This window comes from Lactuca serriola, chromosome 8, assembly GCF_051521515.1.
Source record: "Lactuca serriola cultivar US96UC23 chromosome 8, Lser_US96UC23_V15, whole genome shotgun sequence".
Lineage (NCBI taxonomy): Eukaryota > Viridiplantae > Streptophyta > Magnoliopsida > Asterales > Asteraceae > Lactuca > Lactuca serriola.
In genome coordinates, this window is record NC_136415.1 from 64,452,489 (window position 1) to 64,467,712 (window position 15,224).

The 15,224-nt window shown below is 37.3% G+C and overlaps 1 protein-coding gene and 1 long non-coding RNA gene across 2 annotated transcripts; both read right to left on the reverse strand.

The window, feature by feature from the left end:
- Positions 1-745: 745 nt before the first annotated feature.
- Positions 746-2,472, reverse strand: LOC145069401 (protein C2-DOMAIN ABA-RELATED 10-like). Its single transcript, XM_079016329.1, has 3 exons — positions 2,055-2,472; positions 1,292-1,387; positions 746-1,165 (listed from the first exon to the last, which is right to left on the reverse strand). The coding sequence occupies exons 1-3, from the start codon at positions 2,163-2,165 to the stop codon at positions 866-868; spliced, it is 507 nt and encodes a 168-aa protein (XP_078872455.1). The 5' UTR covers positions 2,166-2,472; the 3' UTR covers positions 746-865.
- Positions 2,473-3,749: 1,277 nt separating this feature from the next.
- On the reverse strand, positions 3,750-5,635 carry LOC145070783 (uncharacterized). The gene is made up of 3 exons (XR_013690075.1): positions 4,995-5,635; positions 4,543-4,908; positions 3,750-4,035 (listed from the first exon to the last, which is right to left on the reverse strand). It is a non-coding gene; the product is annotated as an uncharacterized LOC145070783 (long non-coding RNA).
- Between the last annotated feature and the right edge of the window lie 9,589 nt (positions 5,636-15,224).

Genomic DNA, 15,224 nt, shown 5'->3' on the forward strand with positions numbered 1-15,224 from the left:
CACTTGATACGTGATTATCAGGAAAGATGAATAGATGGAGGAAGAAGAGATTTTGGTGAATCTATGTTGCTGCACTTTTATTCAGAAAACAAAATGCTTTTATAGCCTACAAAACCTAACGACTCTAAACAAAAACTAAGCCTACGTTTCCTAATTTTAATCACCACATCTAACATTCTAAAGAGTCCAAAGACTTGTTCCTAACATGACTCATTCCACCTAATTATTTAACTCATTAAACAAAACAAATACTAAAATAAACTTAAACCACTGTCAAGATTAAAACCTACAATTTTTGCCATGTAGGATAATATAAACATGCAAAATCATCAATATATAACTGATTTACCCGTCATAAATCACTAACGGTGACATTGACACAAAAAAATACTACACTTTTTAAGGACATAGTATAAATAGAATTAAACGATTAGTGATTTGGTGCATAAATTTGTGACAGTTCACAGTTGTTACTATTTGGTAGCATTAACCCTTCTTAAACTGGACAATTTTTTTTGCAAAAATCCTTCTATTGCGACTATGCATGCCTTGATTTAGATCTACTTTCGATCCCTGCGTTCTTTCTATTCTTTTTTCTTTCTTTTTATCTTTTCTCCCAATCTGCCATTATATGTTCAGGTGGAGTACAATGACATATAGCTATTTAGTTCTTAGTTTTGTGTCATTGTATTCCAAAATACAAATTAACTCTGATTAATTATAAATACAGCACCTGCATTTTTTTTAATTGAAACATAACATCACGTAAGTGTAATCTTGTTTATGTAATGTAAACATATATTCTAGGTTATAGTTCATACACATCAGGCAATAAAGGAGAAAAAATCCAACCAAATATGGTTTTCTAAACATGTAATTTACAACCCGCAACAGGAATCAACTCTATTTGGAGTACAACTTCACCACATTCAACATCTGTCAATCGAACAACCATGTCTTGTACAATTTTTCCATTCTCCCAAACAATGCAGCTCTCATCGGATAAATAGTTTTGCTTTTTGGGTTGGATACGTTCGAGTTTTGTACCATTTGGGACGTTTTTCAAGTCCAAACCCTTTTTAAGGCATTCAATGTAGGGTTTCACATCTATGTCTGCCACACCCATACTATCATCATTGCTAAACCTATCCTTGTCGTACACAGCCTGAAATATAGTAAACAAATTTGCTTTTGAACAAAAATAATATATTGAACTCTAGTTGTGTATGATTAAGAATAGTGTCGTTGGATATTTATTTGGAGTCAAGATTTTCGAAAGGCGGATACTTACAATACTAATTGGAGTTTTAGGATCCCTCATGGTGAGAGTCAATTCATCATCCCATACAGGATTGCAGTTCCCCTTGATAACCTTTGTCTTTGTTTTCTGCATTACAACGCACGTTCTTCCATGAGAGCTGACTATGGAAATCAAGAGTTCTGGAGTTTGATTTTCTTTCCATTGTTGTTTGAATTAATCACATTCATGCAAGATACTTATGATCCTTTGAATGAAAACTTATATCTCGTATAGAATCTCAAAAACCTTCTATTTTCGATAAAAGATTATTAACAAGACATTGTTTTGCAACATTTAAGGGTGTCTATGAAGGCCTACTTGGTCGCTAAATGGAATTTATGGGAACCATTGCCTTTAGTATCCCTTTATAATAGAATCTTGAAATTCAAATTTTGTCCCGGACTCCTATTCTTTATTGTCCCATTTCAGAAAGAACATTAAAACTAGCTAGATCATTAATGCAATATATGATAACATGAAAAAATTCACTGTTCTTCATCTCAGATTCTTGTTCTTTATTGTTTCCGCAATACCTTTCTGTATATATGGCTGAAAGCTGGTATTATGATAACACAAAAAAATTCAAATTAATATGATTCATCTTAAAACGTTATATGATCAAATGAAGACAAGAACAATAAGGAATCGATTTAATTACTTCTTTCATGTTTTCGGTGTAGAAGAGCAATATATAAAATATATCAAGCAAGAAACTCAGATCATTTAAGATTTTTTTTTGGTGGAATAGAGAGACCTGGCCATCCAAGGTGGCAACGAGATAAGGATCGCTGCTTTTGGCGTCACGAACTGCAAGATTAATCCCTCTCTTCACTCGCAACTTCAATAATCCAAGGATGCCTTCCATTCTAATCTCTAAAGTATCTCCTTGATCCCTCCAATACTTTGATAGAAAAAAATTGCATAACCTAATTTAACTTTGTTTTTTCCTTGTCAAAAATGTAGAGAGAGAGAGAGAGGGGGGTTGATTATTGACCCAAACAAAGAGCTACCACGTATGTAAGGAGATATCGTCAAAACCGCACAAATCTCTCTCTCTCTCTCTCTCATGTGTACAAAATTTCGATCTCACAGTTCAAGGCATCTGATCCGGTATCAAAAGAATAACAGAGCCTCGAGTTCTTGATAATTCTTTTGGTTCTTAATTAGATCAAACCCCGAAAAAGTTATTTAAATCAAGAAAGTATTGCGTTGCTCTTCATTAAGATTCTTTTGTTACACTTTACGTGTACTTTTAGCATTCAAAAGATCCTGAGGTTCCGTACGATTATTATCCAAAATTTTACTACTAACCGCAAATGCGGTTAATCCATTTTCAAAACCGTTTGGTACGGTTATTTTTGCGGTGCGGTTAGACAGTTATTTTTGCGGTGTGGTTTTGTTTTTTCTGTGTTGTGGTTATTAACCGCATTGATTTGGTGAAGTTATTTTGTGTGGTTTTTAACCACAGTTTATATAGCTTAAACGGTTTTAAGAGTTCAAACATATTACTTGTAATAATAAAAATTAATTTAAGTCACAAACAATTAATATCTTAAAAACGTCAAATCAATAATAATTAAAAGTAAATTTTTTAAAATTGTATAATTTCATCATTTTTTAAAGTAAACATAACAAAAAACCATATTTTTATCGTTTAATATTTTATTCATCTTTCAATCATGAAACTTGTCTTATTTTTAATATTTAATATCTTAATAATTAATAATATATATATATATATATATATATATATATATACGGTGCCGTACGTTTTTCTTTTCGGTTTTTGAAAACTAATAACCGTAATGCACCACGAATTTGCGGTTTTTAAAAAACATAAAACTTCATCATCGGTTTTTATTGTGGTTGCGATTTATACGGGTAATTTTAGTTGCGGTGCGGTTTTTGTTTACACCTACTCTTTATCATCAATATCATTTTCATTTCGGTAAGTAAATCTTATTTACATACGTTACTCATGAAAAAAGAATACATTATTATTAACAATGGTACTGCTCCTCCAACGGAGATTGATGTTTGGTGAGTGATTAGAAAAGTTGGTTGATATAATAATACTAAAGCTATACTACTAGTATTAGTATTATACTATTTTATTATTATTATTATTATTATTATTATTATGGTACAGCTACACATTTGTACAACATACTATATTTTATTGATTCATCAGTCTCGATATATGATATATATTTATGACTATAATATGTCTCAAAGGCATCAAATTCAACCACTAATAAGTTCCTTAAAAAATCAATACCGACACATGTGGTACTGAAATTCAATCCTTAAATATTTTTCATCCAAATTCAAAATTAGGTTACTTTAACACTCGATGTTAATCCCACTCAATGTTAATTCCTAACTAGTGTGTATTCTAATTTTTGTTCTCCTGTTTCTATATTGTTTCTATATGGTAATGTAAGCTGTGTTTGAAGATAAATGTTGATAATATTAGAACATCTGCAAAATGTTGTTGGTACATTAAAAGCATTTGGAAGTAAATGACTGATAGTGAAGCATTGCAAAAACCATTTAACATATGGAAAACACTGATAAAAGAAGACATGAGTGAGCTTTTGTTCTTATGTCTCCTCTTGTATGGCTTCATACATTTTGATTTTGTTTTTGGTGAGTAGGATTGACAAACGGATGCACCTTAAAGGGTCTAAATCTGCACTTCATGAAGTCGATAGACCAATATGCCCTTATCATCTCTGCTAAGCCAAATACAAAAAAACATTAAGAACATAAAATCTAAAACAAAATGGTTGTTATTCCTTCCAAGTCCCATCAAAATCAATATCATTATGCATTTCCATGCTTTAACACAACAATCATTTGAATCAAGAAAATCATTTATCTTTAATCACAATTTACTAATTCACAGATCTGGTGAAGTTACATTCACAATATGTGAAAAAAATGATGTAACAGACAAAAAATCTCAATTTGGCATTTTAACAAACACTCGGTGAGCATAATTTAGTTGAGGTTTTACTGACTTTCATAATGGAGAATAAAAAAAACCAACGAAATCAAATAAGAAAAAAAGAGGTTTGATGCTTCTGTAGCAGTAAAAGAACAATTTCTTTAGCTACTTATTGCTGCATCCATCATCGTTTTAACAATCATACAATATCTTTAATCTAAATCTATGTGCCTAATTTCAGAAAGCATGGTAATAGATAAAAAGAAGTGTGGTATTAGTAGAGTGGAAGTACCAGTGACGAGGGACGACTTCCATAGAAGGACCTTGAGAGGTTCTATAAAGGAGAACCACAAAAATCAAATCGTTTGTTCAAAAGAAAGTGAAGTGTTGGTTTGATACAGTGGAGAAAGAAAAAGAAATAGAAATAGAAATAGAATCTTCCCCTGAAAACCGGTGGCCATTCATTTGACTTGTTTGTAAATCAACATGTTTCAGATATGAAAGAAATATAATAATAATTGTTAGATTTTAATCACACTTTGGACTTACATCGACCACCTAGTGGACAGAATTGCTTGACGGAAGTGAAACGGTTGTCCATAGCCATAACTTACTATACCAGGTTTACCAACTGTTGTTTGATCATCTTCACTCAATCCTAAAATAAATTTTAAAACAAAAATCAGAAGCAGCAAATTCAAATAAACCCTAATTGACGAACATTAAAAAAACATAACCGATTACCTGGATAAAATCGAACAAAATGGATGAAAAACGGAATAGAAGCAGGGTCAGCGGGGATGAGGGTTTTATTGAATGTCTGTTGTGGAAGAGAAGGACTCGTCTGTGTCTTCTATGGGTGAAAAAGAATCGACGGCGTTGTCTAGAAAACGATATGATCGGTTGCTTCATCTCTGTTATCAGCAAAAACCGAAAAGAAAACATACCTGCGGTGGAGATGACTGGAGGTGGCGATGCGAAGTGCGGAGACAACAGGAGTGCCGATATGTAACTTCCATTTGTGTAGATTGAGCTCGTGAAGATGATGGAAGGAGTTGTCGATCCATTCGTGGCCGACCTGTGACTATATCGTTGGCTGGATGGAATTGAAAATAGAGAAGAAGAATCGAGAGATGGATGGAGTCGGTGAGGAAAATCGGGAATAGAGTCTATGGCGGTGGGATGGTTTTAGGGATTTTTAACAGGAAGAGAATAAGAAGCGGTGGACAGCAGGCAATCACAGGAAAGAACTATTAAAGAACGGAGAGCAAATTTTACCTTACAGAGAGAAAAACGAAAGAGGAGGAAGGAGATCGTCCAGCAAAAAGAAAGAGAAACGAAGAACAAAGAAGACGATGAAAGAAAGAGAAATGGCCATCGATTGACACGTGCGACCGACAAAATGAAGCAACAAACAACGTAAAGACACGTTGATAAAAAATTACAAAACACCCCCTACAAAGCATACAAATGGACAAAAGTATAAGCAAGCAAAGAAGAGGGACGATTGTTGGACAAATTTCAACAGTTTACTGTAGAAATTTTTCACAATCTTAATATATATATATATATATATATATATATATATATATATATATATATTAATAAGCTTCCTTCAAAATAGTATTTGTGACTAATTAATTGATCAGGCATAATATATCTATGACTAAATAATCAATCATATATATTAACTTATAGTCCATTTCGTCTATAAATAATGCATGTTTATTAGGGATTGAAATTCAGTCTTTAGAAAGTTTCTTTTCAAATGCCAAATTAATGCAATTTTATCAAAAACTAAAATTCAATTCTTAATAAGTTCTTTCCAAAATCAAAATTTATGAAAGTTTATCAGGGTTTGAAATTTAGTCTCTAATACGTTTCTCTCAATAGTCGAAATCGCCTCTAGTCTATTCAAGACTGAAATACAGTACTCGTTGATAACTACATGTGGATATAAAGAACGTCGAAAAATGAGCTCGTATACAAGATATATTATTTTTACAAAATTCAGTTTGCGCATGTGCGCACCACGCGCTTCGTGCGGCCCGGCACTTAGATTCAAGGTAGATTTTTTGCAGACGTGGTCCAACAGGAAGCCGACATGTGTCATCCGTTGGGGGGAGCCAATAGCAGCTCCCACTGAAGCAATTGTAGCAGCTCCGACCCCTATTAGTTTTGCACCTTCTAACATATATAGTTGAGAATTCTCCTCACGCTTTTTCTTTTTCATTCACGATCACTGATGAGCGCCACACACCTATAGAAAACGTCGTATGCTCCCATCTTTGTTCTTCACAAACAAGATCGATGTTCCCCATGACGAATTTCTCGGTGGAATGAATCCCTTGTCTAACAGTTATTGCAGCTGTGTAGACAACTCCTGCATCTTGGGAGGAGCCAACCGATACAGTACTTTAGCTATCGGGGCCGCACGTTGAACCAGATCAATCCTAAACTCAACCTGCATCTCTAGAGGCACCCCAAGCAAATCCTCCAGAAGCACATCTGGATAATCCCGCACAATATGTACATCATCCACAGTCGCCTTACCCTTATCACGGGTATCCATGATATAGACGATAAATCCAGAACAACCCTGCTGAATATAGCGTCTAGCCCTCACTACTGAACAGAACATCGGCCCACTCTGAGCTCTCTCTCCCTGAACCACTAACTCTCCCACACTTGGGGTTACAATCTGAACTAACTGCTGCTCACAATCGATCACCGCCCCAATGGGGCTCATCCAATCCATACCCAAAATAACCTTGTTCCCACGAAAAGGAATAGGAACCAAATCAACTAGATACTGCTCCCCGAACAACTGGAGAATACAACCCCGATGAACCCTCGCTACCCGTATATATCTATCATCTACAATCTTGAAATTTAAAGGCCAATCCGTCTCCCCTATAGCTCCGACAAACCTCTTTCTAAGCACAGACGACACAAAAGATTAGGTAGCCCCCGATTAAAACAATAGCAATGTAGGAATACCGTTCACAAGGAACGATCCTAAAATAAAACACACAAATATAAGTAGGAAATTCGATATAAATAAAGAGATACGGAGAAGATACATACCTCTCACCACATCAGGAGCTGCACGAGCCTCCTCGGTTGTCAATTGGAAATCCCTGCTCTTCGCAACAGGTGCATTCGCCTTGCCCAGGCGGCCGTCAGTAATTCGTAGAGTTGCAGGATCAAGTGCTGACACCGGTCCTGCTGCAGTCAAACTCGAACAATGGGCTATCTTGTGCCCCCTCTGATTGCCATGGAAGCAAATCAGATAACATATCGGGGTAGTGGAGTTAGTAGCAGTACAATCCATGCTGATATGACCTGTTTGGCCGCACTTGAAGCAGCCAGAACCACCCACCTTGCACGCCCCATCGTGTGACCTACCGCACTTGCCCAGTGGCCCTGACCCTGCTGGGCCTTCCCTCTCATATCAACAACCTTGGGCCTCTTGCTCGAACCCTCTACATTCGACACATAATTTGGCTTCCTATTCTTCTCCATCTCCAGATCAATCTCTCTTTCTCTAGCCCTTGCTATCATATCCTCCAGCATCTTGCAGTTGGATCAGCTTACAAAATGTCGAATGTCACTCCTTAATATCTCATGATACCTCGCCTTCTTCATCACCTCATCCGCCACATGTTGGATTAGATGTCTAAGCCCATAACTATTATTAGTATATACTCAACCTGAGAGTAGCATGGTCCATTTGGGTTGCATATCATCATGACAATTTGTTAGGATAGACTCTTGAGAGAAGGTTTTGTACGATTTATTAATATATTATAAGTTCTAATATATTAATATGAAATCATATGTTTTAATTAGTATTGATCAAGAATTAATTTGTAATTATTTTAGTGATCAAAATAGACTAACTAAATCTATGGGGACTAATTATGGTAATTAATTATATTTATATGTGTTGGACTTATGATCCATTTGGACCAAGTTTATGTATGGACACATAAAGAGTTGGGCCACATGAACCATGGATCATAATACCCATGGGTATGGATTTGGGTTATACCCATGACCTTTGGAATCCTACATATAAATAGGTCACTCCATAACCAAAATCGCCACTTCTAGTTCTAGGAGCTGATGAAGTTGATTTTAGTGTGGAAGGAATTCTATCTCATGTTCTACCTTTGTCCATGATGTGTTGTGACTTCATTTGAGGCTTCCACACTATTGGGGCTAAGCTCTTAAGGCCAAATACATCAAGACTTCAAGCTACATAAAAGGTATGTTACCCTAACTAGTATCTTATATGGTTCATGTTAAATGCATGCTAGTTATAGGTTTAATGCCTTGGAAACCATTTACATGTATAATTTGTGAAAACATAGATCCAAGGTATTTAGGGTTGTGTATGCACCATAGGATGTTGTAGTATACAAAACCCATCACTACATACTGCAGAACCAATAGTGACCTCTCACGAAACATTGTGGTGCTCTCAGCCACCGTCTCAGTAGTCTGGAGGAGATCCTGAAACTCCCGCGCCAACTGTTGCACCTCGATCACCGATCTAAACTCAACCCTGAATCTTGTCGTAAAATCATCCCATGTCATTGCATCAACAACCTCATCACCGAATGTGACAACACAAAGTTATTCCGTTACATTACCCCGTCACCGTTAACGGAATATTCCATTTTATAAAAGTTCCGTTAATTAGAGGTCGCAAAATAAATACACGTTTTATTTATTTATATTTTTGTGTCGTTATAGTCGTAATAAAGTAAATAAAAACACTTAAGTTGCATTTCCATTTAATTGGAAAAAGTTAGTTTTATTATTACGACCACTAAATCGGGTGCGACCAAAAGCCCCGTATAACAGTAGTATCGGGTAGATTCCCACTGAGCTCCAACTCCAACCCACATATAAAGGGGAATGGACTTCATTCCACCCCTTTTATTCTCTCTCTAAACTCTCTCTCATACAAGCCCGATTTCGCCTCAAATCCGCAACCAAACGCCTCCCAATCGTAAGTCCCCTTACCCTAGTTTGTTCTAAACATTATGGATTGTGGTTTAACCCCAAAAATCGACCTTAGAAGCTGTTAGAATGGAGTTTACGGCCTAAGAGCCTCCTTAGGCCGTAAACCCCTTAAATGAGGCCAAAATGACCCAAATTTGTCCCTTTGAGCCTAGGAACCAATTAAGCATTTAGCCTAGGAGTGTTTGAAGCATAAAACAATCAGTTTTAGGGCATAAAAGAGATTTTACGGCCCAAGCACATGCTTAGGCCGTAAACACCTCAAACCCTTGCTAAAATGCCCCAAAAACACTCCCAAACCACCCTTAGGCTTAAGACATAAATTAGGGACATGCTATTTCGGGTTTAGAACAATTAAACACTAATAAATGAGGGGTAAAAAGGAGTTTACGGCCCAAGCAAGTGCTTAGGCTGTAAACACCCCCAAACCTCATCAAATGATGGTTTTAATCCCCCCAAGTGGCCTCATACTTCATTATAAATCACTAGAATTGAACCAAGGGCCTTAAACTTCAATAAAACTAGGGGAGTAGGAGTTCACGGACTTGAACTCCCATAGGGGTGGTTCATGGGCTGTAAACTCCCATTTAATGCCCAATTGGTGCCCTAAACTCCCCATTTGACTTGGAAAAATGCTTAGGAATTTACCCTCTACCACTTAAACCCTTAAAACACCAAAAGAAAGAGTGTATAGGAGCTTACGGCCGCAAGCTCCCTTGCTTAGGGCCGTAAACTCCTCAAAGGGTCCATTTGATACTTTAAACCCATTCACACATTTGATATTTGAGTCTAGCAAAATTCCACAATTGATATAAAGCCCTTAAGCATCCTAGAACACCCTCACCATGAGTTTACGGCCATAAACTCATGGGGAGTTGTCCGAGGGCCGTAAACACAACAAGGAGAGTTTACTCTTGAAGAGTAAACTCCATTCCTAAGCCATTCAAGCCCTTAAATGTTACCCGGGACACCCTAAACACTTAACCAAGCGTTTTCCGCTCTTTAGGATGCGTATACTTGTTTAATTGGTATTATATATACTAATTGTATGTAAACATATGTTATCATATGTTAATAGGTCACTAAGTGTGTCCAAGTCTTTACTTGACACCGAGCACCCAACCGGCGCCTTCGTCGGATCCACTTACACCAGGTGAGTTCATACCCCTGAATGAACCTTTTAAATGTTTTTGCATGTTTTATAGGGGGAATACAAGTTAAACATGCCAATTATCATATCAATCACATGTGATTGATAACCCGCATGCACAAGGATTTACCACACTATTAACTGTTTTACCGAGTATGATACTATAAATGGTTTTCTAAAATGTTTTCACTTATTCAAATCTTTTACTTATATTGTTTTATCAATGTTTTATTTAAAACTTATTTATGAGAGTTTTCCAAAGGATTTCCAAAGGTTTTCAAACTTATTTTACAAAAGATTACCCTGTCGTGATTTTCTCAAGAATAAAGGTTTTCTTCCATGTTTTGATACTCCCTCTTAGTTTAAACTCCTACTTGATAACTCTTTCACGTCGTGACGCGTTTACACTTGTTATTGCCTCTATTTCTCTTATACTTGTAGTCGCTTATGCCTATTGGACGCTCTTACTTCACTTGTTGTCATTTCCACTTCGTGATACACTTATATTTGGTAACGCTTATACTTTACGATTCGGTTGTTCACACTATACCCTTATACTTCACGATTCGGTTATTCCACACGATTCGGTTATTCACACTGTTCGGTTATACATCATGATTCGGATATTCACACTGTTCGGTTATACTTCATAATATGATTCCACTTATTACACACTCATACTTAGTTAGATGTATGTATGTATGTGCTTGTATAGATGCATATAAATAATGATTGAAGGAATTAGGAAGGCTTGTCCGCCCTATTTCCTTTTCTTCGTTGAGATGTGGTCTGGTGGGATCGGATGTCCATCCGAAGGTCGTTTGATTTATTAAATATATATTATGTATACGAGCATAGCCATATAGGTTTACTTTAGTCAGTTCAGTTATGAGTCTCTACCTCTAGTTCAACACTGTATTGGAAACACACTACCCACTATTTGGGATGCATCTTCGGGACACGGCCTTCTCCGTCGTCTAGTTGGTAACCAGAGTCTCCTGTAGGGAGAGCGTACATTGTGTGTATAGATCTATACGAGATTGACACCCCCGCACCCTGACTGCTAGCTACAGTCCACGGCCCACCAAGCCAAGGGGTGACAAATGTCATATTCTCTAGACGCTTGTAGGGCGTCAGGTACTCTAGTTTCGGTTAGTATGGTTACGAGTATCCCAGGTTACCTTATAATTCATGGCCTTAAGGTAATGGTTTTTCACCAGCAATTTACACTGTATGCTGGAACCCACTCTCGGAGTCACACTGTTTTTAGACCTTGCTAGATGTATCTTTCATTTGATACTGTCTGGGGTCTGTATTCACTGTTTTTAGACCTTGCTAGCTGTATCTTTCATTTGGTACTATCTGGGGTCTAAGTCTCTCTTAGTTAGACTGAGCTAGGCATGTCGTTTGTTCAATACTCTCCTGGAGTCTATGATTCCTTTTGCCTTAGTCAGCAGTCCTCACTGCTGAGGCATATGTTATTTTCCCTGATTCCTCTTGCTTTCTTTAATAATCAAATTCTGTATTTTGATAATGATAGCGATTAAGGGAAAAACTACTTTTTACCACATAACTCCGTCCAGTCTTGGTAGAAGACTGCTTTTATTAAAGAAAATATAGGATTTTCTGGAAAAGACACTAATGTAATAGATACACTGAAACTACCACTTTTATTAAAGTTATTTGAATAAAATGCCACTAAATGCTTATGAACTCACCAGCATTTGTAAAAATGCTGATACTCGCTTTTCAAATAACTTGTATTCTCAGGTCAGCATTAGACAGGTACATCCCCAGAGCTTCTGATGAAGATAGCTTAGTACCATGTTGTACTTATTAAATTTTCTTGTATTACTTCGTTGTATTGTAATGTGAATCATGTAAAACTATTACTATTAATGCAATGTTTTGTTGTACTTTGATTACTATAATGCATGTGTTGTGATACTTGACATGACGTCATCCACCCCAGAACGTTTCCGCTGTTCCAGTTTTGGGGTGTGACACCGAATGCGCGCCCAACCAATATCGTGCCCTGTCCTTCAGAAGACAGGAAGCAAGTTTGACCTTTGCCCCCCCTTCAGGACAACTGTTGGTGCGGAAAGCATTAACAACATCCGCTAACCACCTCCTGCTCGCTATCGAGTCCTTCGCCTTATGATAGTCTGAATCTCTACATACCCGAACATCCCTGAAGGTCAGAGAATGCACTCCCACCATGGCCACCATATCAGAACGAAAGGAGCTCAAATGATCATCCAAAATCTCCAGAATGCCCTCCTTGACCGTACCAAATTTCACAGGAGTTTGTTTAAGAATCCAACACGTAATCTCAGACGAAATGAACTCCCTCGTCTCATCATCCAACTGCCCGACTATAGAAACTAAGCTCGGGCCCTCCCCAACACCAAAACTGCCCACCAACCTGCCTCGCAAAGTGTACCATACTGAAAATAGACCATATAAACCATCAGAATACACATCAAAAATATAGCAAGGGATCACAAAACTATACAAGCTTCCTAGTTCCATCACAACTCTCCTTGACTCGAGTACGGATCCTATGCTTCTAGTAGTACGGGCCCATACTACCTTCCACATTTATCCATACTTTCCTCAAGGATTGCCTTGAATCCGCCAAGTCACTTTATATCCATGCAATTAACCCTCATCAAGATAAGGCTCCTAGCACTGAATCTCTTCCTTGGTTTTCCTAGGGAAAACTCCACATCACTCTCCGCCATCAGCTGCCGAAGGAACTCCCGCTAACTTCCTATAACTAGCTCATGGATACAATTGCATATCAAAAAAACTAGATAATTCTTCAAATGAAAGGTCTCACACTACAACGGTTGGACTCAAACAAGAGGTTCACAATAGAGTTAATGCCTAACCCTCTAAAATTATCTAGTCTCTAGTCTCAGTAGTATGTAACCTAACATATTCACTTACTAGTTAGCTGAAACTAGTGAGAACTCCTAAAAGGCACAAAGCAGACAACATTCGAGCATCAAGTAACCAGAACTAAGCATAACCTAATAATACCATCTTATCACTGATTGATCAGTACTAGCATGCAAGTCTACAGGCTCATACAATAGGCATACAAAGGCATCTCTTCTAGAATTCTATCATGCAAATACTAAGAAGATCCTTAGCCCTAACTAGCATGCGATTCACAGATTGATGATTCAAATCATATCAGATAAGACGTATGGGTATTTTGGAAAAACTTAATTGAGCTCGGTCGATTGCATGAGACACACTCTTTCGTGTATTAGAAAAACCTTTTCTTTAAAACCTTTCTTTTTGAATTGGTTTTTACCAAATCCTCGGTTTGAGTTCAGACACACCCAAGAGTATGTCTGAATCCCTCAAACTAAGGCTATGATACTCACTTGTAACGTCCCAAAAAATAAGGCCCAAAATTTTCATTTTTCAATTAATAAAACGTTAATCCAAAACATCAACATAAATCTCCAAAAATATAAAATGTGTCAAATATCATAAATTATTAGAGTTATCATGAGAATGCAGAACTATCTCGTGTGTGTGCACTGCAATCACCCTGAGCTCTTCCTTTTCGCATCAGAAGTACCTGAAACATAAACTAAAAACCGTAAGCACAAAGCATAGTGAGTTTCCCCCAAATACCACATACCATACATATCAAAAATATATTAGGCCCCGCCCGATGAGTGTAACGGGCCCCACCCCAATTCGTATAACGGGCCCCGCCTTAACTCGCATAATGCCCCCCCTCCCCCACGCTTGAGTATAACGGACCCTGACTAGCATACAAACACACGAGTAAAACAAGTAATGGCATACAAATTACCCATTAGGCCCCGCCCACTCAACAAACATACACATGCAAGAGTCACACGGACATCTACAACCCTAGTATAACAATTCATGGGTCGGAATTGGTGCCTTTGATCCACTAAGCATAATGAGGAAGACTCGCCTAAGGCTGCTGAATCTCACAAATAAAACTCTAGTTGTTGAATCTCATACGGATATCATGGCGGCCTTGATAGACCTAAACATCTCTAGAATCTGACCCCAGACAATCTCGACCACCTCTTCCCTGATGATCTCCCTGACACGATCCTCTGTTAACGTTGGCCTATCCTGGCAGCCAGCTCATGATCCTAACCCGGATCCGGTCTCAAATCGCCTCGTAACCACCATACTGAAAATACACCAAGAAGATATCAGATAATCCACATAAATAACGGGGAACCAACTCCCAACTAAACCCTAGGGGTTGTGACTTCCTTGCTACACGTATAGGTCCTGTACTTTCAGTAGTATGGACCCATACTACCTTCCACTCCTACCCATATTTGTCTCAAGTATCATCACAACGCCCTAACAATATACATAAACATGGCGAGCGCTCAATCCTCACTCCTAGAGTAAGGCTAAATATCTTATAACTGGCCGACTAACCCCGCACAACTCACCCATGAAACTGTTGGATTAGGTGTCTAAGCCCATAACTATAATTGGTATGTACTTGAATTGATAGCAGCACAGTCCTTTTGGGTTGCCCTCAAACCTAGCAACCGGACAAGGAAATTATGAAAGGAGAGATATTAATTTATTATAAGATTAATAAATTAATATAAATGAATTTATTAATATGTTAAAAGATTAATATATTAATAAGAAATCATTTTGTTTAATTAATTGTTAGCCAGAAATTAATCAGAATTAATTTTGGGGTTAAAAGAATTAATTATAAAGTGCAGGGACTAGTTTGCAATTATCTAATAGTTGAGTGGAAG

What these genes read in the sequence shown, in the direction of transcription:
- LOC145069401 (XM_079016329.1), bottom strand. Translation starts at nt 2,165, where the DNA reads ATGGAAGGCATCCTTGGATTATTGAAGTTGCGAGTGAAGAGAGGGATT. An exon ending in TTGCCACCTTGGATGGCCAG is followed by an intron (nt 1,388 to 2,054) that starts GTCTCTCTATTC and finishes GTTGTAATGCAG; the next exon opens with AAAACAAAGACAAAGGTTAT. An exon ending in CTAAAACTCCAATTAGTATT is followed by an intron (nt 1,166 to 1,291) that starts GTAAGTATCCGC and finishes ACTATATTTCAG; the next exon opens with GCTGTGTACGACAAGGATAG.